Source organism: Pituophis catenifer, unplaced genomic scaffold (genome assembly GCF_029215685.1).
Source record: "Pituophis catenifer annectens isolate HBS135680 unplaced genomic scaffold, rPitCat1.0.hap2 SCAF_2, whole genome shotgun sequence".
NCBI lineage: Eukaryota > Metazoa > Chordata > Lepidosauria > Squamata > Colubridae > Pituophis > Pituophis catenifer.
In genome coordinates, this window is record NW_027256882.1 from 90,838,705 (window position 1) to 90,865,102 (window position 26,398).

General features: G+C 38.4%; 1 protein-coding gene across 1 annotated transcript in view; it reads right to left on the bottom strand.

Annotated features, from left to right (window-relative positions):
* Positions 1 to 75: 75 nt before the first annotated feature.
* The window catches only part of SIMC1 (SUMO interacting motifs containing 1), a 28,280-nt gene continuing 1,957 nt past the window's right edge, over positions 76 to 26,398 (bottom strand). Inside the window, exons 2-10 of the mRNA XM_070937175.1 lie at positions 16,019 to 16,780; positions 13,253 to 13,494; positions 12,823 to 12,892; positions 10,932 to 11,080; positions 8,786 to 8,974; positions 7,303 to 7,431; positions 4,337 to 4,493; positions 4,067 to 4,151; positions 76 to 534 (exon numbers count right to left, since the gene is read on the bottom strand). Coding sequence (XP_070793276.1) covers positions 314 to 534; positions 4,067 to 4,151; positions 4,337 to 4,493; positions 7,303 to 7,431; positions 8,786 to 8,974; positions 10,932 to 11,080; positions 12,823 to 12,892; positions 13,253 to 13,494; positions 16,019 to 16,687 — 1,911 coding nt within the window. The 5' untranslated portion in view covers positions 16,688 to 16,780 and the 3' untranslated portion in view covers positions 76 to 313. The remainder of the gene's footprint in view (positions 535 to 4,066; positions 4,152 to 4,336; positions 4,494 to 7,302; positions 7,432 to 8,785; positions 8,975 to 10,931; positions 11,081 to 12,822; positions 12,893 to 13,252; positions 13,495 to 16,018; positions 16,781 to 26,398) is intronic.

The following is a 26,398-nucleotide window of genomic DNA, read 5'->3' on the forward strand; positions in this document are numbered from 1 at the left end:
CTGTATAAATATAGTCTTGTATATCTATCTAATCTCCTATAACCTGTTATCTTTTTTAAAAAAAGACCAAGCTCATTCCACTTTTCAGTTAATAAAATTTATTATAAAAGTTGTATAAAACACAAAAAGAAATAAAACAAGACAAACTGTTATTAACAAATTTAGAATAAACTTGACAAGTCTTGACTTATCCAGTGACTGAGAATACAGTGCAACTTACTGCAATCAAAGAAAAAAGACTTTAATTTTTTTTAAAGAACTTATTACACTTAGGAAAAGGTCCATCTGTCAGCATCCAACAGTCCTCCAAGAATTAAATATCCATAGCAGTGGAAAGCAATTCTTGGAGTAGTTCAATCTTTTCTTTGATGGGGGAGGGAAGTGGCCCTTCCAGAATTTGGCAGAGCTTTTTCTGGATGCTGTGAATGCTGCGCTTTATATCGCGTTTTTCAATATAATCATTTGACTGTAGTTTGGGTTTAGCAGCTTTGATAATTAAATTAATACGTTCATACACTGAGTTTCTTAAGTGCCCTGTAAAAAAGGGTAGAAGCAATTGTTGAAAGTTAGTTTGTTTTACCATCAGATTGATAGTTTAGGTTGTAATTACCTGTGTAGTTGTAATAGGAAAATCTCCATTTTATCCCATGTTAATTGAAATTAATATGTGAAAAAAATAAAGTTTAAAAAATGCTAAAATACAGCAATTCTGAGGATTGCATCTCCTCAGAGATAGTCTTTCAGCTATAATTGTGTAAATTAAACAAAAATATTTTTTCGTAAGTAATTGATCCTGTTTTGTATTAACAAGTGATGGCAAATCTGTAAGGTTGCACACAAAATAAAAATAGTGTTATACTGAAACGTTAAACAACTCTACTTGAAACACTGAATACATAGATGCAATGAGAACTCAAAATTATTCCTTGCTCAGCCAATGGCCGTATTTTTCAGAGTATGACACACTTCCCCCCCCCCCAAAAAAGTGGGTGGAAATGTCTATGTGTCTTATACTCTGAATATTGGGGGGGGAGGGGGGTTGGTGCAGCGCCTATCAGGTGTTCTAGAATGGGTCGTGGTGGCGAACAGATAGCGGTGAATGGGCCGCAGCAAATGGGCTGTGGTGAACGGGCCGTGGCAGTGGCAAATGGGAGGTGGCAAACAGGCGGCGGCGAATGTGCAGCGGTGCTGAGTGGGTAGCAGCGAACAGGCTGTGCTGAACGGGCAATGGCGAACAGGACAGATAAATACTGGATGGATGCTACGAGGCAGATTTTTTTCCCCCTTGTTTTCCTCCCCAAAAGCTAGGTGCATCTTAAAATCCGGAGCGTTTTATAGTCCGAAAAATATGGTAATTTATTTTTTTAAAACATTGTTTTAAAATTCCAATAATAAAAAGCAACAGTTGCCCTTGGAGTCAGTGTCTGCCTAAACAGCAGTCAAATACCAGCAGTAAATTCATTTAATATAAATAACGTAACTGTAAAAGAATTACAGGATTGAGGCTTCTTCCAAAAAAACACATGCTTGTATAATACACAATCCTTATATTTAATGTTTCTGCAAAAGTTAACAGCATTTGCCTTTGGCAGACTCCACCTCAATTGCAAAGAAAATTATGCAATGGATTGTTTACTTTTGCAGTTGGCTTACTGCCTTAAAGAAAAATATTGAACAAATGGATACCTTTGAACTTTCCAAAAGCAAATACTTTTAAAACGGAAATAAACCTACCAAGCAAGTCATTTTTGCCCTGAATAGTTTTTAATCTCAAACATTTTGACCTAATTTTGACCTAATTTCTCCAATTGCGGTCAGATCACTCCCTGATGAGTGTCCAGGTGTCTGGCACTACCCCACTACACAAGGAGGCTGCGCCTATTAGACTGGCCGTCATTTGACCAAATAATGTAGACAGTTTTCATCCAGTCTTCAACCATTCCTTTTTGGTAAGGTTGTGGAGAAAGTGATGACACAGCTGTTTCAAAGGACTTGGATGAAGAGGATTATCTGGACTCTTAGTCAGGATTCAGGCCTGAGATGGCACTGATCACACTGTTGGATGACCTGGTGAAAATGGGATGTGGTTAGCAGATCCATCCGTGCTTTTCTTGACTTCTCAACTGCCTTTGATACCATCAGTCTTGGTATCCTGGACCAGCTTCAGGAGTTGGGTATGGGCAGCACCGTATTGTTCCTCCTGGGCCAGTTCCAGTTGGCGTTAATTGGGTGAAGTCCAGCCTACAGTCCCTATCCTGTGGGATGCAGGTCAATCATCTCACCTCTCTTATTTAACTTCTGCATGAGGCTGTGGGGTAAAGTGATCTGACCATTTGGTAATGGTCTGCATGAGGCTGCTAGGTAAAGTAATCTTACCATTTTAGATATCAATATACTGATGACACCCAACTTTATATTTCCACCCTAGGCTGCTGGAGTGATGCAATGGACATCCTGTCTCAGTGCCTGGAGGGTATAGGGGACACAATGGGTTTTGGCTCAACCCAAGCAGGAATGAGTGTCTTTGGGTATTTGGGTCTTCCAGTGTCAAAGTTTTTCCCCCTTTGGTCCTGGATGGGGTGCCACTGCTTTGGAGGGACTTGGTGTGCAGTCTGGTGTTCTCTTGCACTAATGGCCCTGATGGAAGAGCAAGTGGCAGCTGTGGCTAAGAGGGCCTTTGCACACATTTGGTTTATACACCAGTTGCCCATTCCTGGACTTGAAGGTTCTGTTCATTGTCACTCATGATGCACTCATGCCCTCGTGATCTGCCATCTAGATTGCTGCAGTGCACCCTACATGGAGCTGCCTTTGAAGAGCATTCAGAAGCTTCAACTTGTGCAGCATGCAATTGTACAGGTAGTAAATGGTATCAGGTACTCGACACATCATTGGAAAAGATTCCCTGATGTTGGGAAAGATTGAAGGAAAAAGGAGAAGGGAACGGCGGAGGCTGAGATGGTTAGATAGTGTCATCAACGCAATGAACATAAGTAAACATCAGGAGACAGTGGAGGATGAGGGGTCTGGTATGCTATGGTCCATGGGGTCACAAGGATTTGGGCAACAAAACAACGCAACATGTGCAAGATCACTATTTTGTGAACTCCAGTGGTTCACAGGTTACCCAAGGGACCATCTTCTTCCAGTGTTTCTACCTGTCCAATACAGTCTGGATGGGCATGCTCTGAGTCCCATCAGTCAAGGAATGTCTGTTGGTGGGTCTACAAGGTGTACCTTTCTGCCATACCACTTGCCCTCTGAAACATTCTCTCTTCATGTATTATGATGGCCTCGAATCTGTTGGCCTTTGACGAACTGGTTATGTGCCCTGGCCTAGGGCCCTGAATGTGTGAAGGAGCCTGTTTCCTGGTTATATGTGTTTATTATACTTTTCTTGACATCTATTTATTTTTTGCATTGAGTATTTAATTGGTTTAAATTAATTTTTGGATTATTCACCATCCAGGGTCATTTGTTTGAGATGGACTACCATGTAGGAAGGTAGGTAGGTAGGTAGAGATAATGATAGATAGATAGATAGATAGATAGATAGATAGATAGATAGATAGATAGATAGATAGATAGATGATAGATAGACAGACAGACAGACAGACAGACAGACAGACAGACAGACAGACACAGATGAGAAAGAGAGAGATAGGGAGAGAGATAGATAATGATAGATAGATTAGATTACTCCAACCAATGGTAGCAGATAAAAAAGATGTGCCTGACATTATTGACTCATGCCTCTCCCAAACTCCATGGTTTGGAAGAATTATGAACAAACAGAAATAAGCAAATTGCAAAGCACTGAAACTCAAAAATGCATGAAAAGAGACACTTTATTTTTATCTAAAGCTAGGGACAACATTTTGAGTATGGCGCATTTTCTTCCAAGCTTGTAATACCTGAAATAATCATTTCATCTTACAGTATTTTAAGTATCTCTGCTAATTCATGCAAGATGTCCTAATAAGTTTAGCTAACAATATTGACTATTATAATCAGATAGTTATAAAGTTATAAAGATAAGTTTATGAGCCATAAGCAAGATACTTACCTAGAATTATTGTACGGTAACTCAGCAATAATAAATTCATTTGATGAAGTATCTCATCCCATCTCTGCCACAATTTTTCCCTGTCCTGTGAACAGAAGGATTTTTATTCAGGATTTCACAAGTGCTGCATACTGATATTTTAAAAGGACTTTGAAATACTAAATTTCAAAGAACTTTCAATAACAACAGATTAAAACATTGTAGGGATGCCCACCACATTTTGGGTTTCAGTTCTATCAATATAAATGAAGGAAGCAAGCGCTAAATTACCTGATATGTTAGCAGCAAGGAAACGTGGTTCAGAAAATACAATATTTTTGTCAAAGACAAAGGCTGTTTGGTTGGTATAGAGCAGCTATGTTGGAAAATGAGCTCCAACACTTTGCATCGTAGAAGGTGACAATCCATGGTGCTCAGGAAGATGTCCCTGCAAGTTGACACATTGGAAAGTGTGAAGTTTTATGTTCTGTACTAGTTTGGGAGCAGAAATTTTAAGGAGGCTCATGTCTAAACCAAAGGAACAATATAACGAAACAAAGATGTCAAATGAAAGAGTCTTCTCTGGGTCTGCATCATTGGATGAAATGAAACGTGTTCGGACAAAGATAAATCAGCAGCTCAGATGGTCTCAATTCTCTGTGGATTAGAGAAAATATCAAGCACTTTCTATGACCCCTGAAGTTTGCCTAAAAGGTTTGAACACTATTTCTTATAAACTTCAATTATTGCAGGCAGAAAACTCAAAACATGCTATCCTGCTGCAGATGTTTACTTTGTGATACCTAGGAAATGTTCAGTCAAGGTTGGAGAAGATTACGTTTTCAGTTTACCTGCTTGATTTTAGTTTGATAAACAGGCATTCAACACTCATAGCCTGAAGACAAGTTATTAATGTGCAATGCTGTACTATCAAAACATAATAATGGCTGATTTTTAAACACTAAAACTGTAGCCATACAATTATTTAATGGAATTTTTACTAAGTGATCTGGGGATGAAACTGAAATGTGCTACTATGTAATTTAGGCTTCTATATTACAACTAGGAAATTTTACAATTTACATCCAGTCCTAAAACTAGCTCACTAGTACTCTTTCCAAGATACTAGGCATACGACATATTTCTACAAAGATACTATTAGCAAAAAATGCATAAGTGATAGAAGTAGATATTAATTGGAAAATTTAAGCCTGAATTTTTAGCATGTTGCCTTTCATTAAGTACATCAACATTTCCCTATATACTATCTTCCATTTTATGTTTAGCTAATTTAAATAGATAAAAGGATCTTAAAGATGCCTTTCTTTAGAACAAGGCCAAATGTCAACTATAGTTTTACAGATGAATTATTGAGCCTGTCATCTGCACCTCTATAACTGTCTGGTTTGGTTCTGCAACCAAACAAGACAGACACAGACTTCAATGGATAATTAGAACTGCAGAAAAAACAATTGCTACCAACCTGCCTTCTATTGAAGACCTGTATATTGCACGAGTCAAAAAGAGGGCTATGAAAATATTTACAGACCCCTCACATCCTGGACATAAATTGTTTCAACTTCTACCCTCCAAATGACGCTATAGGGCACTGCACACTAGAACAACTAGACACAAGGACAGGTTTTTCCCACATGCCATCACTCTGCTAAACAACTAATTCCCACAACACTGTCAAACTATTTACTAAGACTATTACTATTATTATTCTCATCTTTTCTATTTCCTATCTCCTTTTCTACTTATGACTATAACCTTGTTGCCTGTATCTTACAATTTATATTGTTTTATTTAGTTTCCTAGCATGATTTTGATTGCTTATTTAGTATCCTATGACTATCACTAAGTGTTGTATTTTATGATTCATGATGAATGTATTTATGACGACTATGATCATGATTGTATATTTTATGTACACTGAGAGCTTATGCACCGAAGACAAATTCCTTGTGTGTCCAATCACACTTGGCCAATAAAGAATTCTATTTTCTATATTTTCCTTGAGTGCTTTCAAATTAAATTTTAACCAAATTGTTCCTTATTGCCATGGAAGTGGAGCAAACCAGTCTTCTTCACTTGGCCATCCTTTAGGTGTGCTGAACTGCACCCAAGTGTGGCATAGTAGAAGTTGCGGTCAAAATCATCTGGCAGGGAGACTGCAAAAGACCCATCTAGAACCTGTATACTGGATGGATGAGGGAACCAGGTAAATTCTGGCAAATGGATTAGTAGTCTGTTAATTTGTGTTAGCAGAATATATTTTCTAAATTAAAGAGAGATGTTACAGAAGTATGTAAAACTGAGCAAGGGCTGGAGTTAGTGGATTGCTGGAAGGTTATTCTTTTCAGTCATACAATATTAGATTTTGGCATCATTCAATATATCTGAATTATAACAAATTCAGTAAAGCCAGTAAAGGTCAGTAAAACATATACCTTTTCTGTGAAATGTAATTCTGGAATTCATTGCCACACAATATAGCAATTACCGAGAGGAGACATTGATAAATTATGGAAAAAACATCACTGATTAGACATAATCCGTACATGGAGGTAATGCTGGTCAATAGTCTCTCCCTTCATCTTCCATGGACCTTTTTTCCCCCATGGTGGGTGAGAGAAATTCAAAAGTATTCATGGTGGTCGTTTGAGAAAGTATTTAGAATTTACAATTAATTAAGTGATCAGTGACTTTTATTTCTCCTGGCCACTTTTTTATAGACTTTTACAAGCTCAGCTATGATTCTGCTGTATGCTTGGCTGACCAGCCTCTGTGTGTTGTGAAAGGTCTTTTAATTTTTTTTTTACTGGGCAGGGGTGGGAATCCAGGGACTTTCCACACATGGCTTTTCTCTAGTTCTTAGGAACCTTTATTCCTGAGAATGGTGATAGAGATACTGGATATTAGTTTAGCCACATCTGGAGAGCCACAGGTTTCCAAGGAATCCTATATTTACATCATACATAAAATGTATGCATACTGAGAAGATGTAGTTAAAGAGGCAAAGGCATGAAGTTCTTTCTGTATTTAAAAAAGTAATTTGGCATGGCTCTCCTACTCTGTGGTAGATCATTAATCTTCTTCTTTTAAAAAAAGCATAGATTCAATACTTGCTCTTTGTTCAGAAATGCCTGACCGATCTAGGAATATAATAATACGGCTAATGCAGAGTTGCACAATCAATACAGAAAAAGTCCATTTTGAGGAAGAGTGAATTCAATAGTTTATTTATCCCTTACCTTTGGCCCCGCTTGGGAATATTCAACAGAGAAGAAAAAACCATATCTGCAATTTTAGTGGCATTGCAATTTGGAGATTTGTCCACTTCAACTGCTATTGAAAGCATCCTTTGTAGAAGTGCCGCTTCCCTAAATCAGGGAAACAAAATGTTACTCAACTGAGTTCCACCATTTAGTGGAAGTATGAAACCACAGGCTAAGATAATCATCACAACCTTAAGGTCATAGTCATTTCAGAAGACACAGGACACTGATTTCATTTCTTGAATTACACTAGACAATACCATTTAGAATCTGCAATTTAATGAAATTCATGTAACCTTGGGATAGTGAACAAATGAAAGGAGAGCCAAACAATTTGCTCTTGAGGTGGAGTTGCTATCAAAACTACTTTCTCTGGTTGACCTGTCATTTAGCGGGGATGGACTGAATGCTCTTCCCATGAACAGCAGTCAGATCACATACTTCTGTTATATTTTATACCACTCTTGTAATAGGACGGAAAGACTATGGATGTTTTCTCTTGGCACTGGTTGAAACTATATGAGAGGTTTGTGCTGCTTAGTTCCCCAAAATATTGATAAAGGACAACCTTAATTGCCACTGTAATACATACAGTATATACAGTAAATGGATTGCTGTAACATGTTATCCTTGGACTGTCCTTCTGCATTTGGAAGCTGGTGCCAAATATACGGGCAGTTTTGTGCACTCTTGAGCAGCACTTGTTACATTTTTGTTCCATGTGCTTCATTGGTTTCCAGGTGCAGTTCAAGATGCTGGTAATGATCTATAAAACCCTATGTGGAATGAGCAGGGAAATTTGAGGGACTGCCTCTCCCTGGTTACATCTACCATCCCATCAGATCCATCGGGGAAGGCAAGTTAAAGATCTTGTCTACTACTGTAGGAAATGACATCTGATGAGACCCAAGAACAGAGCCTTTTCTGTCATAGTACTTGCCCTCTAGAAGGTCATTCCCCTAGAATGTAGATGTAAGAAGGGCCTGATGACTTAGCTATGCCCTCAAACCTGAGGATACAGCAGTAGAGGTGGGTCTTGCCAATTGTTTTATTAAATGGATGTATTATTTATATTCATCAACCATTATTGTTTTATTAATTTTTTAAACATGATTTTAGGATAGTTATATGTTGTAATGTTTATGTTTTACTGTTTCTGTTGTTTTTAATTATTATGAGCCACCCAGAGTAAAACTTGTGAGATGGGTAAAGATAGATGACTGATAGATATATAGATAGATGATAGATAGATGATAGATACAGTTCCATTTTAAGTCAGTAATAACCAAGTGCATTCCATACAATTAATACTTTCTCAGCGTGTTTAGGCATCCCAGGTTTGGAAAGATTTATTTACTCCATAAAACAAGAGATACTGTTTCATTTAAGATGTAGGAGAATTCAAGGAGAAAAACAGTCATATGAATTTCAAAGAAAGCAAACTTTTGAATCTGCTTACTTTTGAACCTGAAATTGTACAGAGGCATCCTCTTTCTGCATGGTCTCATTTAAGGACAATTCTGGAGTAGAGTTACAGCTTTGCCCTCTGGATTTGCCTATCAATACATTTTTGGTTTCTTGCAGGAATTTTCTGTGCTGAGAAATTCTGGCCCCAGTGACCGCAGCTATTAGCCATTCAATCACTTCCCTGAACAGAAATGGGAATTAGGGACGCACACATGTGATATATAGTCTCAGATATTGCTCATACATTTTTTAAAAATAGTACTTACATTAAAGAATACAATTCACAAGAATAAAAACTAATACAAACTTTAAGAATAAAAGAATAAAAATAAGGATGCACAAAAGAAAAAATAGAAAAGGAAGAAAAAAAATAATATAGTAAAGTAAATGAAGAGAAGTGATTTCCCCCCTTACAAATATAACTAATCATCTCTTAAAAAACAACAAATTATCTCTTATTTCCATATCCCATCTCTTATTTATAAACAAATCCATAAAGCCTTGTCATTTTAGTCCTGTGTCAGCAAAAGTCCATTAGGGATTTCCAGAGATAAAATCTATTTTAACCTTAATCAAATAAACAAATTTTATATTTCTTTCTTTTACTTCTAACGATCTTGATCTTTAGTCCCTTCAAAGATCCTAGAACTTGATTTCTTTTCACTTTTTCTTTGTCCCATTTCACAAAATTCTTCAAAGCTTAAACCAGCCTCTTTTGTAAATCCAATATAGGAAAATTATCCAGCTCACTCTCTTGATTTCTTATTTGTACATTCCTTTTAATTATTAAGACATCAGCTGGTTTCTTTTGTATGCTCAGTTATGACATATTTTTTCATGTCATTCTAAAATGTAGCCTAACACTTTCCACTTTCAAATCTGATTTTATCAGGTAGAACTTGTTCTTCTTCCATATCATTTTTTAAACAAAACCTATAGAGATAGACACAATTAAAATTAACTTTTGGATCAATTGTTCAAAAATATCCTTTGCTATGTCCAATGTTAAAGGTTAATAAGTTTTATGGGTTAGTTTTTAATTGTATTGCTAGGGGTTTTAAATTGGAGCGGCTGTTTAATTTAATTTATTTTTAATTATTTTAACTTTTATATTGTATGGTATTTTAATTCTCGGCTGTTCACCGTCCTGAGTCCCTTCGGGGAGAAGGGTGGGATATAAATTTAATAAATAAATAAATAAATAATTTTGCTTCGTTCTATATTATCATGAGTGAGTGCTCTTTTAATTGTAATCTTTTGTTCCTTTAATTTCATCTAGTGTCTAAATTTTAAATCCTCGTGTTTTTTTAAGAATCTAAAACAAAAGCATTTTCTGACAGGAAATATTCTTTATAATTAATTCCAAAATCTGATTTCAAATTTATCTGGACCCTTAGTCTGTAAAATCTAAAACTTGAATTCTAAACTCAGAGTTTTTTTTTCTGTTTGTTTCAGAAACTTTTTAGAATGTCTTTAAGCTTATATTTAAAACTTTTTTTTTGGCTAAGGTTTGAAGGAAACTCATCTGGCACTGTAAAAGCTGAAAAGTTTCCAGCTCATCTCGCAGAGCTGTAAACACACCAAGTTTAGAGCTTGCAATCTCTGCACGAGAAGCAACTGCCTGAAGCACTTGTGGGTGATCTCAAGCCCTCTCCTTATCTAGAGAGGAATTATGAACAGTTGGTTTACAGACTGACTCTTCACTCTGCCACAATCGTCTTTGTCATTTCTTCTTTGGAAGTCCCACTCATACATGTAGTTGGGTTTTGAGCCAATATTTCGCAATATTTTAATAGTATTCTAAGGTGGGCAGTAAGGCACTTGCAGCCCTCATCCTAAATTCCATAGCCCTTTGCATGAAGGCAAATCAGACCTTGGAAAAGAGCAGCCTGTCTCTTATTTGGCAGGCTGCTATGCACACAGTAAGAAAAAGAGAAGCAGAAAAAGCCATAAAGAGAGAGAAGGAAGTGCCCTACCTGCTATTTGCTTTATCCCCACCCTCCAGCCCCACTGCCTGAGCTGAAGTTCAGGCAAGTTTACTATTGCCAAGTTTGCTATTATTGCAGTGGAGAATATTTGGAAACAGAGATTTTCCCAGAACCCCAGGATCCTTGTCAGTGAGTGAAAATGCAAATTACTTGATATTTCCGAAGCACTTGTCACACGAAAGCACTGCTTTGGCAATGGATCTGTGCAGAAAACCAGTCCTGATCATCTTTTGGAAGTCATCTTCTAAGGTCTGTATCACATACTGTAAGAAGAGGATTCGGCCAGGAATCATCTCTTCCTGTGGATGTCAGACAATTTGAAAGACAGAATAATGAATCACAGTACTATACTACTACAAAGCAACTGATCTGCCCACATAGTGGAAGGCGCACCCAAGTAAACTGGTTACCAACATAATGGACAAACAGATGCAAAACTGGTATTGCATCAGGAAGTAATAAAAACTAGGCATATCTCAATAACTGGCTTTGTGCCATGTTCTACCTGATTGATTCATTTGTGATGGCGTTTGTAGTTTTAGCATTTTATATAAAACAGGTTATCAATCCATTAATATTGTTCGTATGTAGAGTTTTATGTGAGTGCAGTTGAACAGGGGGATCAATCCAGCCAGGGTTTTAAAAAGAACTTGTTGGTACTTGTAGATGTTATGCATGCAGCCAGTACAAAAACAAGAATGAGGGCCTGATTCACAGATGGACTTGGCTGCAAAATGTGATGTGTACCACACACACTGCTTGGTAGTCATAGAGGATTCTGCCAGTTGCATGTGATCCATGCAGTTTCTGCTCTTTCAACAGGGAAAGTGAACAGTAAAACCAGAAAATTTCCTGGATAGAAAGCTTAAATTTTTAATGACATTTGCTAATCTTATGGATGATCCTTTATTCTTAGAATTCAAGATTTAGCTATTTAGGGTATTCTAGAAAACAAAACAAAAAAACCAACCCCACCCCAGAACAGTCACATTATTGGTGCCATCCCACATTTAAGTTAAAGTGCTCCTATTAAACCAACTTCAGGCAGGCAATCAATATTGGGGAAATCTTTCTTCATAACATGAAGGGCATGGTAGAAAAGCAATCCTACACACTCCTAGCCCAGAGTGCTGCAGGTCATTAGGGGGAATAGGAGAATCCTCTACATTTAGCTAGTGCAAGATCTGCTGTGCCTGCTGACATGTTCACCAACTGAGTAAGAGCTGTGGGGCAATTCCCACAGAGAAAGAGAAGGAGGGAGGGTGGGAGAGAGGAGAGAGAGAGAGAGAGAGAGAGAGAGAGAGAGAGAGAGAGAGAGAGAGAGAGGGGAGATATGGATAAGCAAGAGGGGGGAAGGGAGGGAGGGAGAGAGAGAGAGAGTTTCACCAGTTTTGCTACTTCTGTAAATGTATAGGGTCTCCAGGTATTCCAAAGAATTGATGTGCCAGAGCTCAGTTGAAAGTGATTTGTGTATTCCTAATTTATTTCCCAGCTGTTGACTAGGGCTGTGTCTCCTGGCTGCTCTAGTTGCACCTGTTTGGAAATCTTGGGGCTTACAAGATGCATGTGCCCCAACACGCTGTGAGTATGTGAGTGAGTGGCCATAAGTGGAATCTGGGTGCGCATGAAACACTGAGAGATGGTGAAAAATATAACTCAGCGTTGGTTCAGGAAAACCGGAAGTCAGATGGCTTGACTGTGAGCTGCGGATGACAGGGAGGTTACCTTGTGCAGAGATAGCTTTCAAGAACAATTAGGGTTTTCAGGTTGAATACAAGGGCCTCATAGAGATGTCCAAAATATAAGAAGCAGAGCATTTTGCTGCATCAAAACCACATATAATAGGGTTAATTCATTTCAGTTCTTCCTTCAGAGCAGTCATGTGGTTCCAAAATAGATTGCTTAATAAACTCTGGTTTACTAATAATAACCTCAGCGGCTTTTTCTGCTATATCTTCAAAGCAGGCTGGTCTGATTCAAAGTGTCTGCTTTTACATATTAAGGATTTTTCTTCTCATCTAAAAGGGGCTCATCAACATACCTGCATTTCCATGACCTCACAGAGCAGTTGCCAGTCCCAAACCACTGTATCAGCTGTTGCTGGATGAAGTCTAAAAATTAAAATTAAGCTTTTTATACCATCAAATACTTGTCAAAACTTTCTGCTAAACAGTTTAGATGTAGTACATTTCAAATTAAAACTAATCTGTTGTTTCTTTATGGGTTGTATTTGTTTTTTTAAAAAAGATTAATGCTCAAATCCCTTCAGTTTAGGGCAGGGATAGCTAATCCTTTTGAGCTCTGGCACTTATGACATGTAGAAATAATATCAAAGAAAACCTCTGCCATGGGAACAAAGCTTTGCCATATCAGTTATGATCTTAACTGATACCATAACCCAAAGCTAAGAAGGGAGTAATGGCCTGATGCAAAATCCTACCAAATAACTGGAGGAATGGGAGAACACTTACGCCTGGATTTTCATCAACAACATATAAGCATCCTTCTGTATCTCCTGTTGCCCCTCTTGATGCTCTGGGCTCAGCAGAATCTGCCTGACCACATAGGTTGTGACATCTTTTGGTGGGTAGTATTTAGAGGATACATAGTCCATAAGGAAATCCAAGGTTCCCTGGAAAAAATTCTCTTCAATTGTGCTGGACACCATGTTTAATCTCCGGAATGGAATAGGTTGGGTTTTTAATCTTTTGTCCTGTGCATAAAGGAAGATCAACATGCATATAGTATCTGATAGTAATTATATGGGGTGAAAAATTTCAGATAATTTTATTGTTAAGATTGCCCATTTTTAAAAATAATTTTGATTATTACATACAAATTATGGACATTGGTTAGAATATTTCTTTCAGTTTTAGTTGAAAAAGAAAAACGTTCCAATTCAAACCTTGCAAAACATGTGTGTTTGGTCTTACACTGAACCTCTTCACTAAACTGAAAGTTCTGGGATATTAAGCACTATTTTTACCATAAAAGAGATGATTAGAAAATGTTTGCTGTGGTTCAGTGATCCCTAACCTCTTTTAGAGTAGCAGACACACATTATAGGTCACCCCCCACACACATAATATTGGGGGGGTGGAATTGTCCATTTTCAGAAGGTTGCTATAGTGGTATAACCAGTATCATACAATATCCATTAGCTGGCTGGTGATATGATTCCAGGAATGGGCTTCAAAATTTTTAGCAAGGGGTTCTTTGCCTGGTTGTTGGGTGGGCATGGCCATGGTGGGAGTGGCCTAGTCAGCTTCCTGCACCATGCGGGGGGTGTTTTTGCCCTCCCCCCCTGACTCCGGAGGCTTTTCTCGAGCCTCCAGGAGGGCAAAAACAGCCTCCCCAGGCTCTGGAGGCTGGAAACAAACTTCCCGAATTTCCGGTAGGCCCATTTTTCACCCTCCACGAGCCTCCATATGTGCCCTGCACTTACCTGCATCCAAAACAGGCCACGTGGGGACCCCGGGGAGGGGAGGGGCCAGCCAGGAGTGGGATTTGGGGGTTCTCCAAACTGCACAGAATCTTAGCTGGACGTTCTCCCAAACCCGTGAACCCCCAGCAGCCCACCTCTATATGATTCATTGATGCACCCTATAGGTACCTATGGCTGGAAGATAGGGATGGAGAAGAAATGACTGTACCTGCATGATGGTATCATCAAACAAATGACATGACTCTTGTACTTTCTTTAAACATCACGATGTCACTGTATAATCATTCTATTTGCATAATTATGTTATCTCACATGTATTATTTTAATATCATTGTAGCTTGTGCAGATGCTGCTGTCTCCAAGATACTCATTATCACTTTCATTTGATCTTTTTCAGAGTACTAGATATATTTATCAACAAAGCTGTGGATTACAACCATTCACCATTTTTATTTTTTAAGAGGTCTATATGGACTCCAAGGACTCTTAAAAACAGGCTGGTACTTGCTTTTTCAACAGTCTTTATGAAATTAATGAGTGGAGTAGTATAGTGGTTCTGACAAGAACTAAAGGAGATGCCCGCAGGTACCACATTAGACATCTCAGTTCTGGTTTATCATGCCGGGTGCATTAGATTGAACACGCATACAGCCTTATTGGGTTCGAGCCTCATTTGATGTTGGCTATTACAATCAGCTTGGTCTCAGCCTTATCCTCTTTGATGTGATGCCGTCCACCTTTTAGTAACCAAGCCGGAGATTCTGTTTGACAACTCGATTAAGGAAGAAGATTCAGCAAGAAACATACACTGCTAGGATGACATGAATTAGAACATGTTTCTATCTGTACTTTAATATGAATTTTGTGCCTCCCAGAGGAGGTGAGATTGTTATTAAGTTTTTATAACACAATACCAAATAGTTAAACCAGACTGTAACAAGGCACCACCTGATAGTTGAGATTTGATATATTTGCACATTGTGCGAATCCATAAATTATTTCTTTGCAATTTACTGAATTAATACAGTTGGCTGAATTTCCATAACATACTGAGCCAAAACCAAGTAAATCATATTTTGGCTTAGATGATATCTGAACAAGATCAGAGAAGAACTCTGCTTTTATCAGCTGTATTTGGGAGAAGAGGTTTTAATGTTCATAATTGTTATTAACAAAACCTTGAACTATGGAATTATACCATAATGCCCAAATGTCTGGTCTTGTCTGCTGAAAGTCCCAATTTGATCCATTCCATCTGTCATATGGCAAAACTTTATTCTACTGTTTTTGGACTAAAAAGCTTATGCCTTATTAATGAGGTAAATGTAATGCACCTGGAAGAAAAGATTAGCTGTGCAAACAGCTTTGATGCTACCATTGGCTTTGGATAGAAAGGTAGACTAAATATTATGATCTGCAAATTCAGCAGAACAGATCTGTGTGTACATAAAATCACCTACTACATTTACACCCAATAATGTTTATAACAAACAACTTGCCTCCCAAAATGGCTGTTTTTCCTACCATGTCAGTATCTACTTACAGTGGCACTGACTTTTTGATGAAAAAGTATGACTTTTCTCATGTTTTGTTTTATTTGATAGGGAATGTAGTCCTATCAATTCATTTGATCTGGACAACCTGATAGCTTTCTGCAAACAAATTATGCAATCTAAAGCAAGCATATTTGAGTTGTGGAGCCAATGTATCTCGCTGCTATTCTGACTCTAAAATCCAGATTGATGTGGACTTCAAAGTCCTGCTTGGGATATGCTTATCTCCTGCAAATTACCTTTCTTGACTCCTTTTCCACCACATTTTGAAGAAGGGGATGATGTACAGGGATTCCATGACAATACTGTAGTGTTTTCAACCAGACCTTGATATCAGTCCGCTTGGATTGTTCCTGAACATTTGATTCCATGGCATGCCGTGGCTTGTTTGCCTGGTGCAAAGGCCGATCAGCTTCTGCTACAGATCTAGCAGTGTTCAAAGAAGAGTAGCAGAGGCTTGGGGATGGTCTCTGATGCCGGGGATAGAACTGCAAGTTGGGTTTTTTTTCAGATGAGCAAGCCTGGGGAGGCTCTACACTGTCCAAGGGTGTGGGGCGTTCAGTACCGTCGTTGCCTGATGAGAAAGAGAAAATATCAGATTCCAGCTGAGGGCTTCCCAAAGAGCCCAAATCACTGTTGTAAGTGGTGTGACTGCTGCCTTCAGATTCCTCACTGTAGTTGGAATGGCAAAAGAAGCTGTTACTTGGAAGGTAGTCTAGTTTTCCTACACCTACTTTGGGGGAAGATCGCTCACGGTCCTGAACCCACATGGCCACTGGCACAGTACATTTGCTCTCAGCATCAACAACAGTAAGAACATTAGAAGAACAGATGGGCTCAGGACAGACTGAAGTTGACGGCTTCAGGTCCCAGGCAAAGCAGCTATGGTTCTGGAGGGAGTTGATCATGACCTCCTCAGGCTCTGTAAGATCAATTATCTCCAAGTCATTGCACGCTGTTGTTCGCACAACTATGTCTTCTTCAGTGAGATCAATAATTTCCTACAAAGAGAGACAGAGGAGAGGAGATAATTTAAGGTAGTTAAAATGCTGGAATGGATCCAAAGAAGCATATATAATTTCAAGTCTTCACTTGAACACCGAGACTCTTGTTGACTTTGAGCCAGATTAGATGCAGCAACAAGTACGCTCCAGGAAATCTGGAAAATAAAGAAAACCCCTATATATTAATTTCTGGCCAGCTGCTTCCCCTTCTATTAATTTATTGGAGAAACTCAACACCCCAATAATTCCTTCTTATACAGAAGAGGTCTCCAAACTTAGCAACTTTAAGATTTGTGGTCTTAGAATTCTTAGAACTTTAAGACTTGTGGTTAAAGTCCACAAGTCTTAAAGTTGCCAAGTTTGGAGATCCCTGTTATACAGGGATGCTGAGAACCTTAACACATCAGCAGAAGTGATATTATTGCTTCAGGCCAGGTACTGAAGACACTGCTACCTAAGCACAGTCTTTCAGCTTCACATGGGGAAGCTGAAGAAAAAACTTTGTTATTGCCTATGAAATTCAGGCACCCAATTGGCATGGAGCTGGAAAGAACCCAGTCCCTGAATTTGAGAAAGACTCAATACTTTTGCAATGTTGGTTTTTCATCTCCCTCCCAAATACAAATTACTTCAAACAAAGCAAAAGGGGTTTATTAACAGAGGGTTTTCATGCCTTTATATATTATTACATACATTTGATATTTGTGATTGATGCATCATGAAGCAATCAAAAGAAGACATGGATCCTAGATACCCTTCTACAAGTAGCAAATTTATGAGGTAAAATACCTTTCTTTCTCACTCAGATTTGTTTTGTTCTTAACATTTGTAAGTACATATTCAAGGAATTCAGAATAAATTCATATTGGTTAGTCTTTGAAAAGGCTAGGTTTAACTTCAAAGGAACTGACCTTTGGATGAAGGGAAAAATGGTTTCTTGAAGTTAAAAAAAGGCATAGACTCCAATGCTAAACTGCCACTACTTCAGGTTTTTGAACTCTTCTTGCTAGAATCTTGTGGTATTCGAAAGATGCCTCAGAATTAGTGGATCAACGGAATTTCTTTAGGGGAGAAAAGTGACCTGAAATCTTTCATTGACTGCGTAAGAAATTATCCACCACTCTGACCTATTTCCAGCAGGAATTCCCAAATTAAGCTTTCATCTTAACTTACTTTCCCCAATGGGAAAGCATTTCCTAGTCTTTCAAACTTTTGAGAGTTAGTCAGTTTTCTGAATATTAGAATACACTACTGAAGAGAAAAAAACACACTTAAAATCCTGGATAAACTTTAAATATACAGGGAAATATAGAAAATGCAAATGCCAAATTCTGTATTCACCACCTGAGATTGGAAAACCTGATGCTTACATAGATTTTTGGATTGCAATAATAAAATATGATCTGGTCTTATTCAGTATTTTTCAATACTTCTGAAAAGTCACTTTTAGTAGTCTTGCTACTGATTATATTGGCTAGGATAGAGGTGGGTTCTAAAAATTTTTACTGCTGGTTCTGTGGGCGTGGCTTATTTTGTGGGCGTGGTTTGATGGTCATGTGACAATTCTTTAGGATTTAGCAGAGATACTGGTCTACCAGGCTTTTAACTGCTTGCAGAGCTGTACCGGTCTACCCACTTGTTTTTGGAGGCACCGGTCTACCTATTTGTTTTGGAGCGCACCAGTCTACACATTTGTTTTTCAATCGCACTGGTCTACCACCACACTGCCTTTTAACACTGATCAGCTGTAGGGCGGCCCTTTGAAGCCCCGTGGCAAGAGTTTAAACAGTTTTTTTCCTTCAAACTGATCAGCTGGGACTCAGGAGGCAGTAAATAGAAAAGGTAAGAATAACGGGGGGACGGGGGCGGAAGGGCCCAGCTCCCGAACAAAGAGAACTGGTTCGGTGACGTCATATTGTCACTGCTACCGGCTCAGCCGAACTTGGCTGAACCGGGAGGAACCCACCACTGGGCTAGGACCATGATGGAGAACCTATGGCATACGTGCCACAGGTGGCATGTGGAGCCATTTCTGCGGGCACGCGAGCCGTCGCCCTAGGTCAGCTCCACTGTGCATGTGCATGCGCCTCCTGCCAGCCAGCTGATTTTTGGGTCTCTGCCACGCATGCGGAAGACACGCACACATGCCCATTCCGCCCCACCGCTCCCAGGAGTCTCCATGCGGCCCGTTTTGGATGCCAGGTAGGTACAGGGCTCGCTCGGAGGCGCTGGGAGGGCGAAAAACGGGCCTACTGGAAGTCCGGAAAAGGGCCACTTCCGGCCTCCGGAGGCTTCAGGGATGCCTGCTATGCCCAAAACAGGGCGCGGGGTGTGTGTGTCGTGCATGCATTTGCAGGGGGTAGGGGAGTGCTGGGGGGGGTGTCGCATGTACCTGCACAGGGGGGTGGGGAAACATGGGGGAGTTGCACACGCATGTGCAGGGGGCAGGGCGTTTGGGGGGGGCATTGCATTATGGGTGTGGGCACATGCGTATGTGCTATCATGCATGCGTGTGCGCTTTTGGCATCCGAGGAAAAAAAGGTTAGCCATCACTGGGCTAGGAGGTACTAGATTGTTAAATTGGTATCTGTATATAAGATTAACTGAGTCTCTGAATGTGGATCCTTATGTAGTCAAAATAGTCATATCCACACCTGTTATCATTCTTATACAAGAAAGAACCAAGTAGTAGTAAGCCTAAGAAATATCATGGTTTGCTTAAGATGAAAAAGTTTGGGGAGGAAGGAAGTAGGAGGCAAAAAAAGAAAAGGAAGGAAAGAGCAAAACAGCCAAACAAAGACTGAACATGTTTAATTAAAATGCCACCTATTCAAGGGAAAAATTGAGAATTGAGAGATTGGGGAAAGGAAGAAAGTGAATTTGGGATTCTGGAACAGGGTGCCTTCAGAAGTACTCTGCGCTGCTACACTTTGTTGCAAATCTCTATGTTTGCTTAATGAAAGGAGTAATTTGTAACTGAAGCGTGAAAAATTATAGAGGCTGCATTTTAAAGAGTAAAGAAATCAGTATGCTAAACTGGCTTTTCCTTTTTTAAAATAAACATTCCTGATCTCCCTGTTAGTTTTGCTTATGCCAACATTTGCAACATGGCTTACAATTCATTGTATAAAGCAGCAAAAGAGCACTAGACAAGATGGGTTTGCCCTAAATGGTTGTTGATTCCTCCTTAATTTTCTAGCTGCCATTGACAAATGCAGAAAGCACAAGAGTGATGACCTCGCCTGGGAACGGAGGCGAAGTACTGTAGTCAGACTGTTAAATCTCAGGGTCATCAGTGTTATTTACCACCCAATCCTTCATGTCCTTGCTACCTCTAAAAGCATTTAGCTGATTGCAGCAGGCACAAAAAAAAAAAAAAAAAAGGAGGGGAGGATTGTTTTACTAATTCTCAGATGTTCCAGCTGCCTCACTCTTCTTCATACTAAAGCTTACCAAACTCTCAAAGGAAATATATTTCCTATTATAAGCCCCCCTCCAATAGTAACAATGTTATAGTAACATGTTTCAAATAGCCAAAATACCCATGAGTGCCAATTATATTAATCCAATCTGATTTCACAATACCTACTATCTTGAGTGTTGGCACACTATGCAAACCTCCCAGCTGGTGGGATACAAATAACAGTATGTTGGCTTGTAAGGCAGTCTCTAGATATCCTAGCTGGCCTGGAAAACATGAACATACTAAGGGTACAACTAGGTACAAATAAGTGGAACAACTTGCCTGCAGAAGTTGTGAATGCTCCAACACTGGAAATTTTTAAGAAGACATTGGATAACCCTTTGTCTGAAGTGGTGTAGGGTTTCCTGCCTGGGCAGGGGGTTGGACTAGAAGATCTCCAAGCTCCTTTCCAACTCTGTTATTCTATTCTATTCTAGGCTTTGGTTGCACTTGTGTCACTTTGGTCAAATGTGCCAGAACTGACTGGTAAGATTTTTTTACTGTTAATAGGGAATAATGCAAGTAGTGCAGGTGCAACTAAAGCTGATTTTTTAAAAAAAAAATTACTAAGAGGAAATCCTGATGACCAAAGCAATGGTGGGCATCAGAAATCATATCAACGGATCTCTTTGTTGATGATTGTGTTAAATAGAAGATTTGTGACCTAGAATGTAGAAAGAGTAAATGCTAAAGGGCATGCTTAATGACTCAAATGAAACAGAGAAAACAGGTATCTTCTGTGTCCTTAAGAGAGAGACACGGAGGCAACAGATTTACCATAGATGAAGGCGATTCATCTTGTGGAATAGAGTTAAGTGAAGGAATAGTTTAGTTATGAACAAAGGAACTAAAATGTATGTCAGAATATATGAACTGACATTATCTAAATTGTTATGGTTGTGTAGGAAAGCAGGAATCTGTTGTTTGTTAATAGCTGCATGATACATGTCAGGGACTGGTGAAAATGGAAAATGTTTTGAGAAAAATGAAACAACTTTTAGAATAAGTGTAATTCAGGGGAAAACCTATTTTGCTAGGCGAAACAAATCGGTAGTGGGAATGAGATTAGAAAGCACCAAAAAAGAGACTGGATCCTTCAAAGACCCAAGACAAGATAAAAATGCAATAGTGATAATTCATACAGTATTTACTTAGAAGGAAGTCTGTCTTAAGTATGTGTTTCAAACATGCAGCTTATTCATGCATACATGAAGGAATATAATTTAAGAGCATGGTTGATACAATTGCTTACCACAAAAGACTGAGATAATTAGTAAAGGATACAAGAATGATAAGAGGATCTGTATATGAGATTAAAAATTTGGAGGAGGGGCTGGATTGGTTAAGAGTGGATCTTGAGAAAAAAATGGGCATGAACGAAAACTAATGAAAAAGAATAAAAGTGTGAATAGAATAGAATAGAATAGAATAGAATAGAATAGAATAGAATAGAATAGAATAGAATAGAATAGAATAACAACAGAGTTGGAAGGGACCTTGTAGTCTTCCAGTTCAACCTCTGGTCAGGAAGTGAAAGTATGAGATCAGAATGTAAAGATATTAGAAAGATAAAGTCTACTAATTGAATGGAAAGTAGATTATGACAGATGTCCTGGAAGCTAGAATCAAGTAAAAATGATGATTTTTGCAAATGGCACAGGTGGCTGCAGAGTTCCATGAACAGGAAGTATGAAACAGTGGAATGAAGTGAGAGAGACTGTCAACAAGGGGAAAAAAATCACACAGGAAATGACTGCATCAAACATTGAAGTTGAGAGAAAGATATTGAAAAATGTGTCAATAAACAAGATAGCTGTAAAGAATGTTGTCAAAGAAAGCAAGGAATTGCTAAGATTTACAGAGGCTGAGAAAATGTTGAAAATTTTGATGGCAATAAAAAAATTTTGTGAAGCAAGTGAAAAAAGCTAAATGGGCGTAAAGAGGGACTAGATTTAAACACAAAAGTGATGAAATTATATGGGATTAAATTGAATTAATGGCATTCTGGAAAGTGTACTTTGGAAATCTATATGGAAATAAAATGTTAAAAAGTGGAGCTGAAATAAATACTATTAAAAATTAGTGTCCAAGAAAATAATTTATGAAAAGGAAATAAATACTTTGTAAATGTTAAAAATGATAAACTTGGACATATTTATAGAATATAAATATAAATACAGATGTGACACTGGATAAACACCAGAATCTGGACATGATTCTGTACAACTTGTTTAATGTATGGCTACATCTATGCCTGATGATTGGAAGTGCGATGTTATTACACAAGAAAAAACATAACAAATATGAACACAAAACTACTGAGGAATTATTCCTTTAAATGTGCCTAGGAAAGTGTTTGGCAGAATTCTGATTGAAAGGGTTCAACAAATGAAATGCAATGTGCCTTCAGTATATAAGGAAAGGAGGTGCGGAACACATCTTTGTTCTCTAGTACATCACTGAGAAATACCACATATGAGTATCAGAAAGAAAGAAAAATTAAATTTTATTGCATGATTTAGAGAAAATACATAGTAGTTAGCAGGCTTAAGTTATGGAATATATTGTGCAAGTATGGACCTGAACCAGGAGTGGGTTCTAAAATTTTTTACTACCGGTTCTGTGGGCATGGCTTATTTTGTGGGCGTGGCTTGATGGTCATGTAACAATTCTTTAGGATATAGCAGATGTACTGGTCTACCAGGCTTTTAACTGCTTGCAGAGCTGTACTGGTCTACCCATTTCTTTTTGCAGGCACCAATCTACTCATTTGTTTTTGGAGGCACCGGTCTACTACCAAACTGCCTTTTACCACTGATCAGCTGTAAGGCGGCCCTTTGAAGCCCCACTGCAAGAGTTTAAACAGTTTTTCCTTATAGCCCATCAGCTGGGACTCAGGAGGCAGCAATAGATTGGGGGTGGGGCCAAATAAAAGGTAAGAATAACATGGGGGGTGGAGGGGGACAGGGGGGGGCAGAACCGGTTCAGTGACGTAATATTGTCACTGCTACTGGCTCGGCAGAACCGGGAGGAACCGGGAGGAACCCACCACTGACCAGAACGTTGGTTGTCGAATGCAAAGATTTTGATGGGAATAAATTGCATCTTTAGCAGTGGTTTAACATTGAACAGTGAGACAAGGATGGTTGATATTCCCTTAGTTGTTTTATTACATTTATTATGCATAAAGTCACTTTTTGTGAGATGGGTGGCCATATAAATTTGATAAATAATTGGTAGACAGATGATAGACAGACAGCTAGAAGGTTTGTAGTGTTGTTAGAAATAATAATAATGAGAGTATGAATCTGAACTGAAAGCTAAAATAGTTCTGTTTGACAGGGAAAATGGAGAGAACAATTGCAAAAAATAGAGCAATAAAAATGAATTTGTTGTATCCTGTTGGTAAATTCCTCTCAGATGTCGTTTCCAATGGCTGCCTCCCACCAGAATTCAAAAAAGCTAAAATAATATAACTTCTAAAACCTGTCAAACCTCAAGACAGTGTTGAAAGCTACTACCCAATCGCACTTTTGAGCTCTTGCTGCAAACTCCTGGAAAAATTAATTATAAACAGGACAGATCCCATAATAGATGAACATCTGCCCGTGGAACAAGTTGGCATCTGACAAGATGGAGCTATGTAGACCAGGTGTTAACAGGCTCTATTGAAACAGGATTCCAAGATCTCAAAACCAGAGCTGTGTTTGTAGACGACACAAGAAGGATGGGTTGTTATATAAACTGTGCCATATTATCCCCTGCAAAAATCTCTATCAACTAATTAATAACATGCTGAGTAATAGGTTATTTCAGATAATAATGCAGGACAATATAAATAAGGTAAGAAGATTAAACAACTGTCTCACACAAGGATCTGTAGTGGTACCTACACTATTCATCTTTTAATATATCAGATATGCTAGCGATAAGGGAGCACAAATTTGGATATGCTGATGATTTGACCGAGTACAAGAAAAGCACATGGAGGTGGCTGACAGCCTCCTGTCCAAAGATCTTAAAATCTTGGGAAAATTCTTCACTGATTGGAGGCTCACTCCTAGCATCAGCAAAATAGTAATCATGTGCTTCCACCTTAATAATAAACTAGCATATGAAGCTCCGAAGGTCTACTTAAACAACAACTTACTCCCCTATGATCCCCATCCAAAGTACCTTGGAGTAATGGACTCTCTCCTACAAGATACACGTAGGGAATACAGTGGTAAAAACCAATACTTGGAACAACATACTCCAGAAATTATGTGGAATTAATGGGAGCTTCAGCTGCCGCCCTGAGGTCATCAGTATTAGGATTTGTCATACTGTGCCCCTATGTGGTTTAATAGCTGCCATACTAATAAGTTAGATGCCAGACTCAACACTATGAGGATTATCAGCGGATGTATTAAAACCACTCTGACTAGCTGGCTTCCTGTTGTGAGCCAAATAGCACTGCCAGCTTTACAAAGGCAAAATGCACTTGTGAGAGAACCAGAAAAATTATGAACAACTCACTCTTACCAATGCATGCTGACCTTCCTCATTTATCAACCAGAAGACTCAAATCCAGGAAGCCCCTACAGGCACTGGCACAACATCTGTCGGAGAACTTTAACATCGATTCCCAATGAAAAGCCAAATGGGTCACTGAACGCCCACATAGGAAGACATATAAATGACCCCACAAAAAAGGTGCCAAGCTATGAAATACCATGTCAGCAGTGCACAATCCTGAACAGGATTTACACCTCACACCTCTGCTGGGACTCACTATATAAATGGGGCATAGTATCTTCCCCTCACTGTGACTGCAGGGTCCCATGTCAAACTGTAGATCACATTGTAACTGGCTGTAAGCAACTGGCTGAGGGCATATACCAGTCTAGTATTTGATTTTTTAAAAAATATAAACAATGCTGCACTTCAATGGTTAAATGGCCTAAGTATTGGTATTTGAACTTAGATCTTTTTAACATTTATATTTTATTGTGTTTATTAATCTAGGTGAAATGTTAATATATATTGCTAATCCATGTATGACATGCCATAAGTTAAATAAAATAGATAAGTTGAATAATTTTAAGATATGCAAATATTCACAGAAAGTTAAAATAAACTGTTTAAAGAAACAAAGACAGCATAAATGCATGCATCTCTACCTTGTTATACGACAATAAGAGCTTGGTATATCAAGAGAAACAAAAAAGACTATAGTGGGAAGTAATTATTTGTGTTGTGTGTATGGCAAAACAAGAAGGAAGAGGGCCAACAATGAATGGGTGATATGTCCTGAATACAAAAGTGAGTGATCAGCTGAAAGAGGATCATACAGAGGGAATAAATGAGGACTGCAGCAAGGGTGAATGGGTTGACAGCTTTGGCTCATTTTCCTCTATAATTAAATGGAAAAATGTATTCTTGCCTTCTCTTTATCTAGTTTTAGGACTTATGTGGAGAGCAGATGTTTTAAGTTATATTGATGTAGAAATATTGAAAATTCAAAATTCACAAACTTTTAAGTACTACTGTACTTAAGATTGCTTAGTAAGCAGCACAATGCTAAATTAGCTGCATTAGCTTGGAGAAGGTAGCAAATGAAGGCTTTCTGCAGAGAATTATAAACACTCATCTTTATGCCAGATAATTTTAATTTTTTTAATTTTAACTTCTGAAAAGTCTAATTCCAACATGGTAGTTACTATTTATTTCAAAGATACTTATTTCTATCCCTGTTTTCTTAAACAGTACTTTCAAGATATTTTAAAACATGTTCATAGTTCAAGTGAAACAAACGTTCAATGTAAAATAAAACAAAACAAAACAATTAGCATCACCACTAAAACTATACACATTCAGAATTACCTTTGTCTGGAGCCACTCCTTTTGTAGACCATACTAAAATTTGAACTGAACGGAAGTGAACTGGCAAACAATTTAATTCCTTTTTAATACTGGTATGTCATGTTTCAGCAATCAGCCTCAGTAATAACCTGTTCCACCTGTTCCAAAGCAGCTTAAACTCCCACCACTTTCAAAGAACTGCCAATTTTAGCAAGATCTTATTAGAGAATTAATAACTGTGGTCAATGTAGTACTATTAAATCATCTTACATAGAACTTTGGCCATTATATTTTTCATTTTGTGTCAA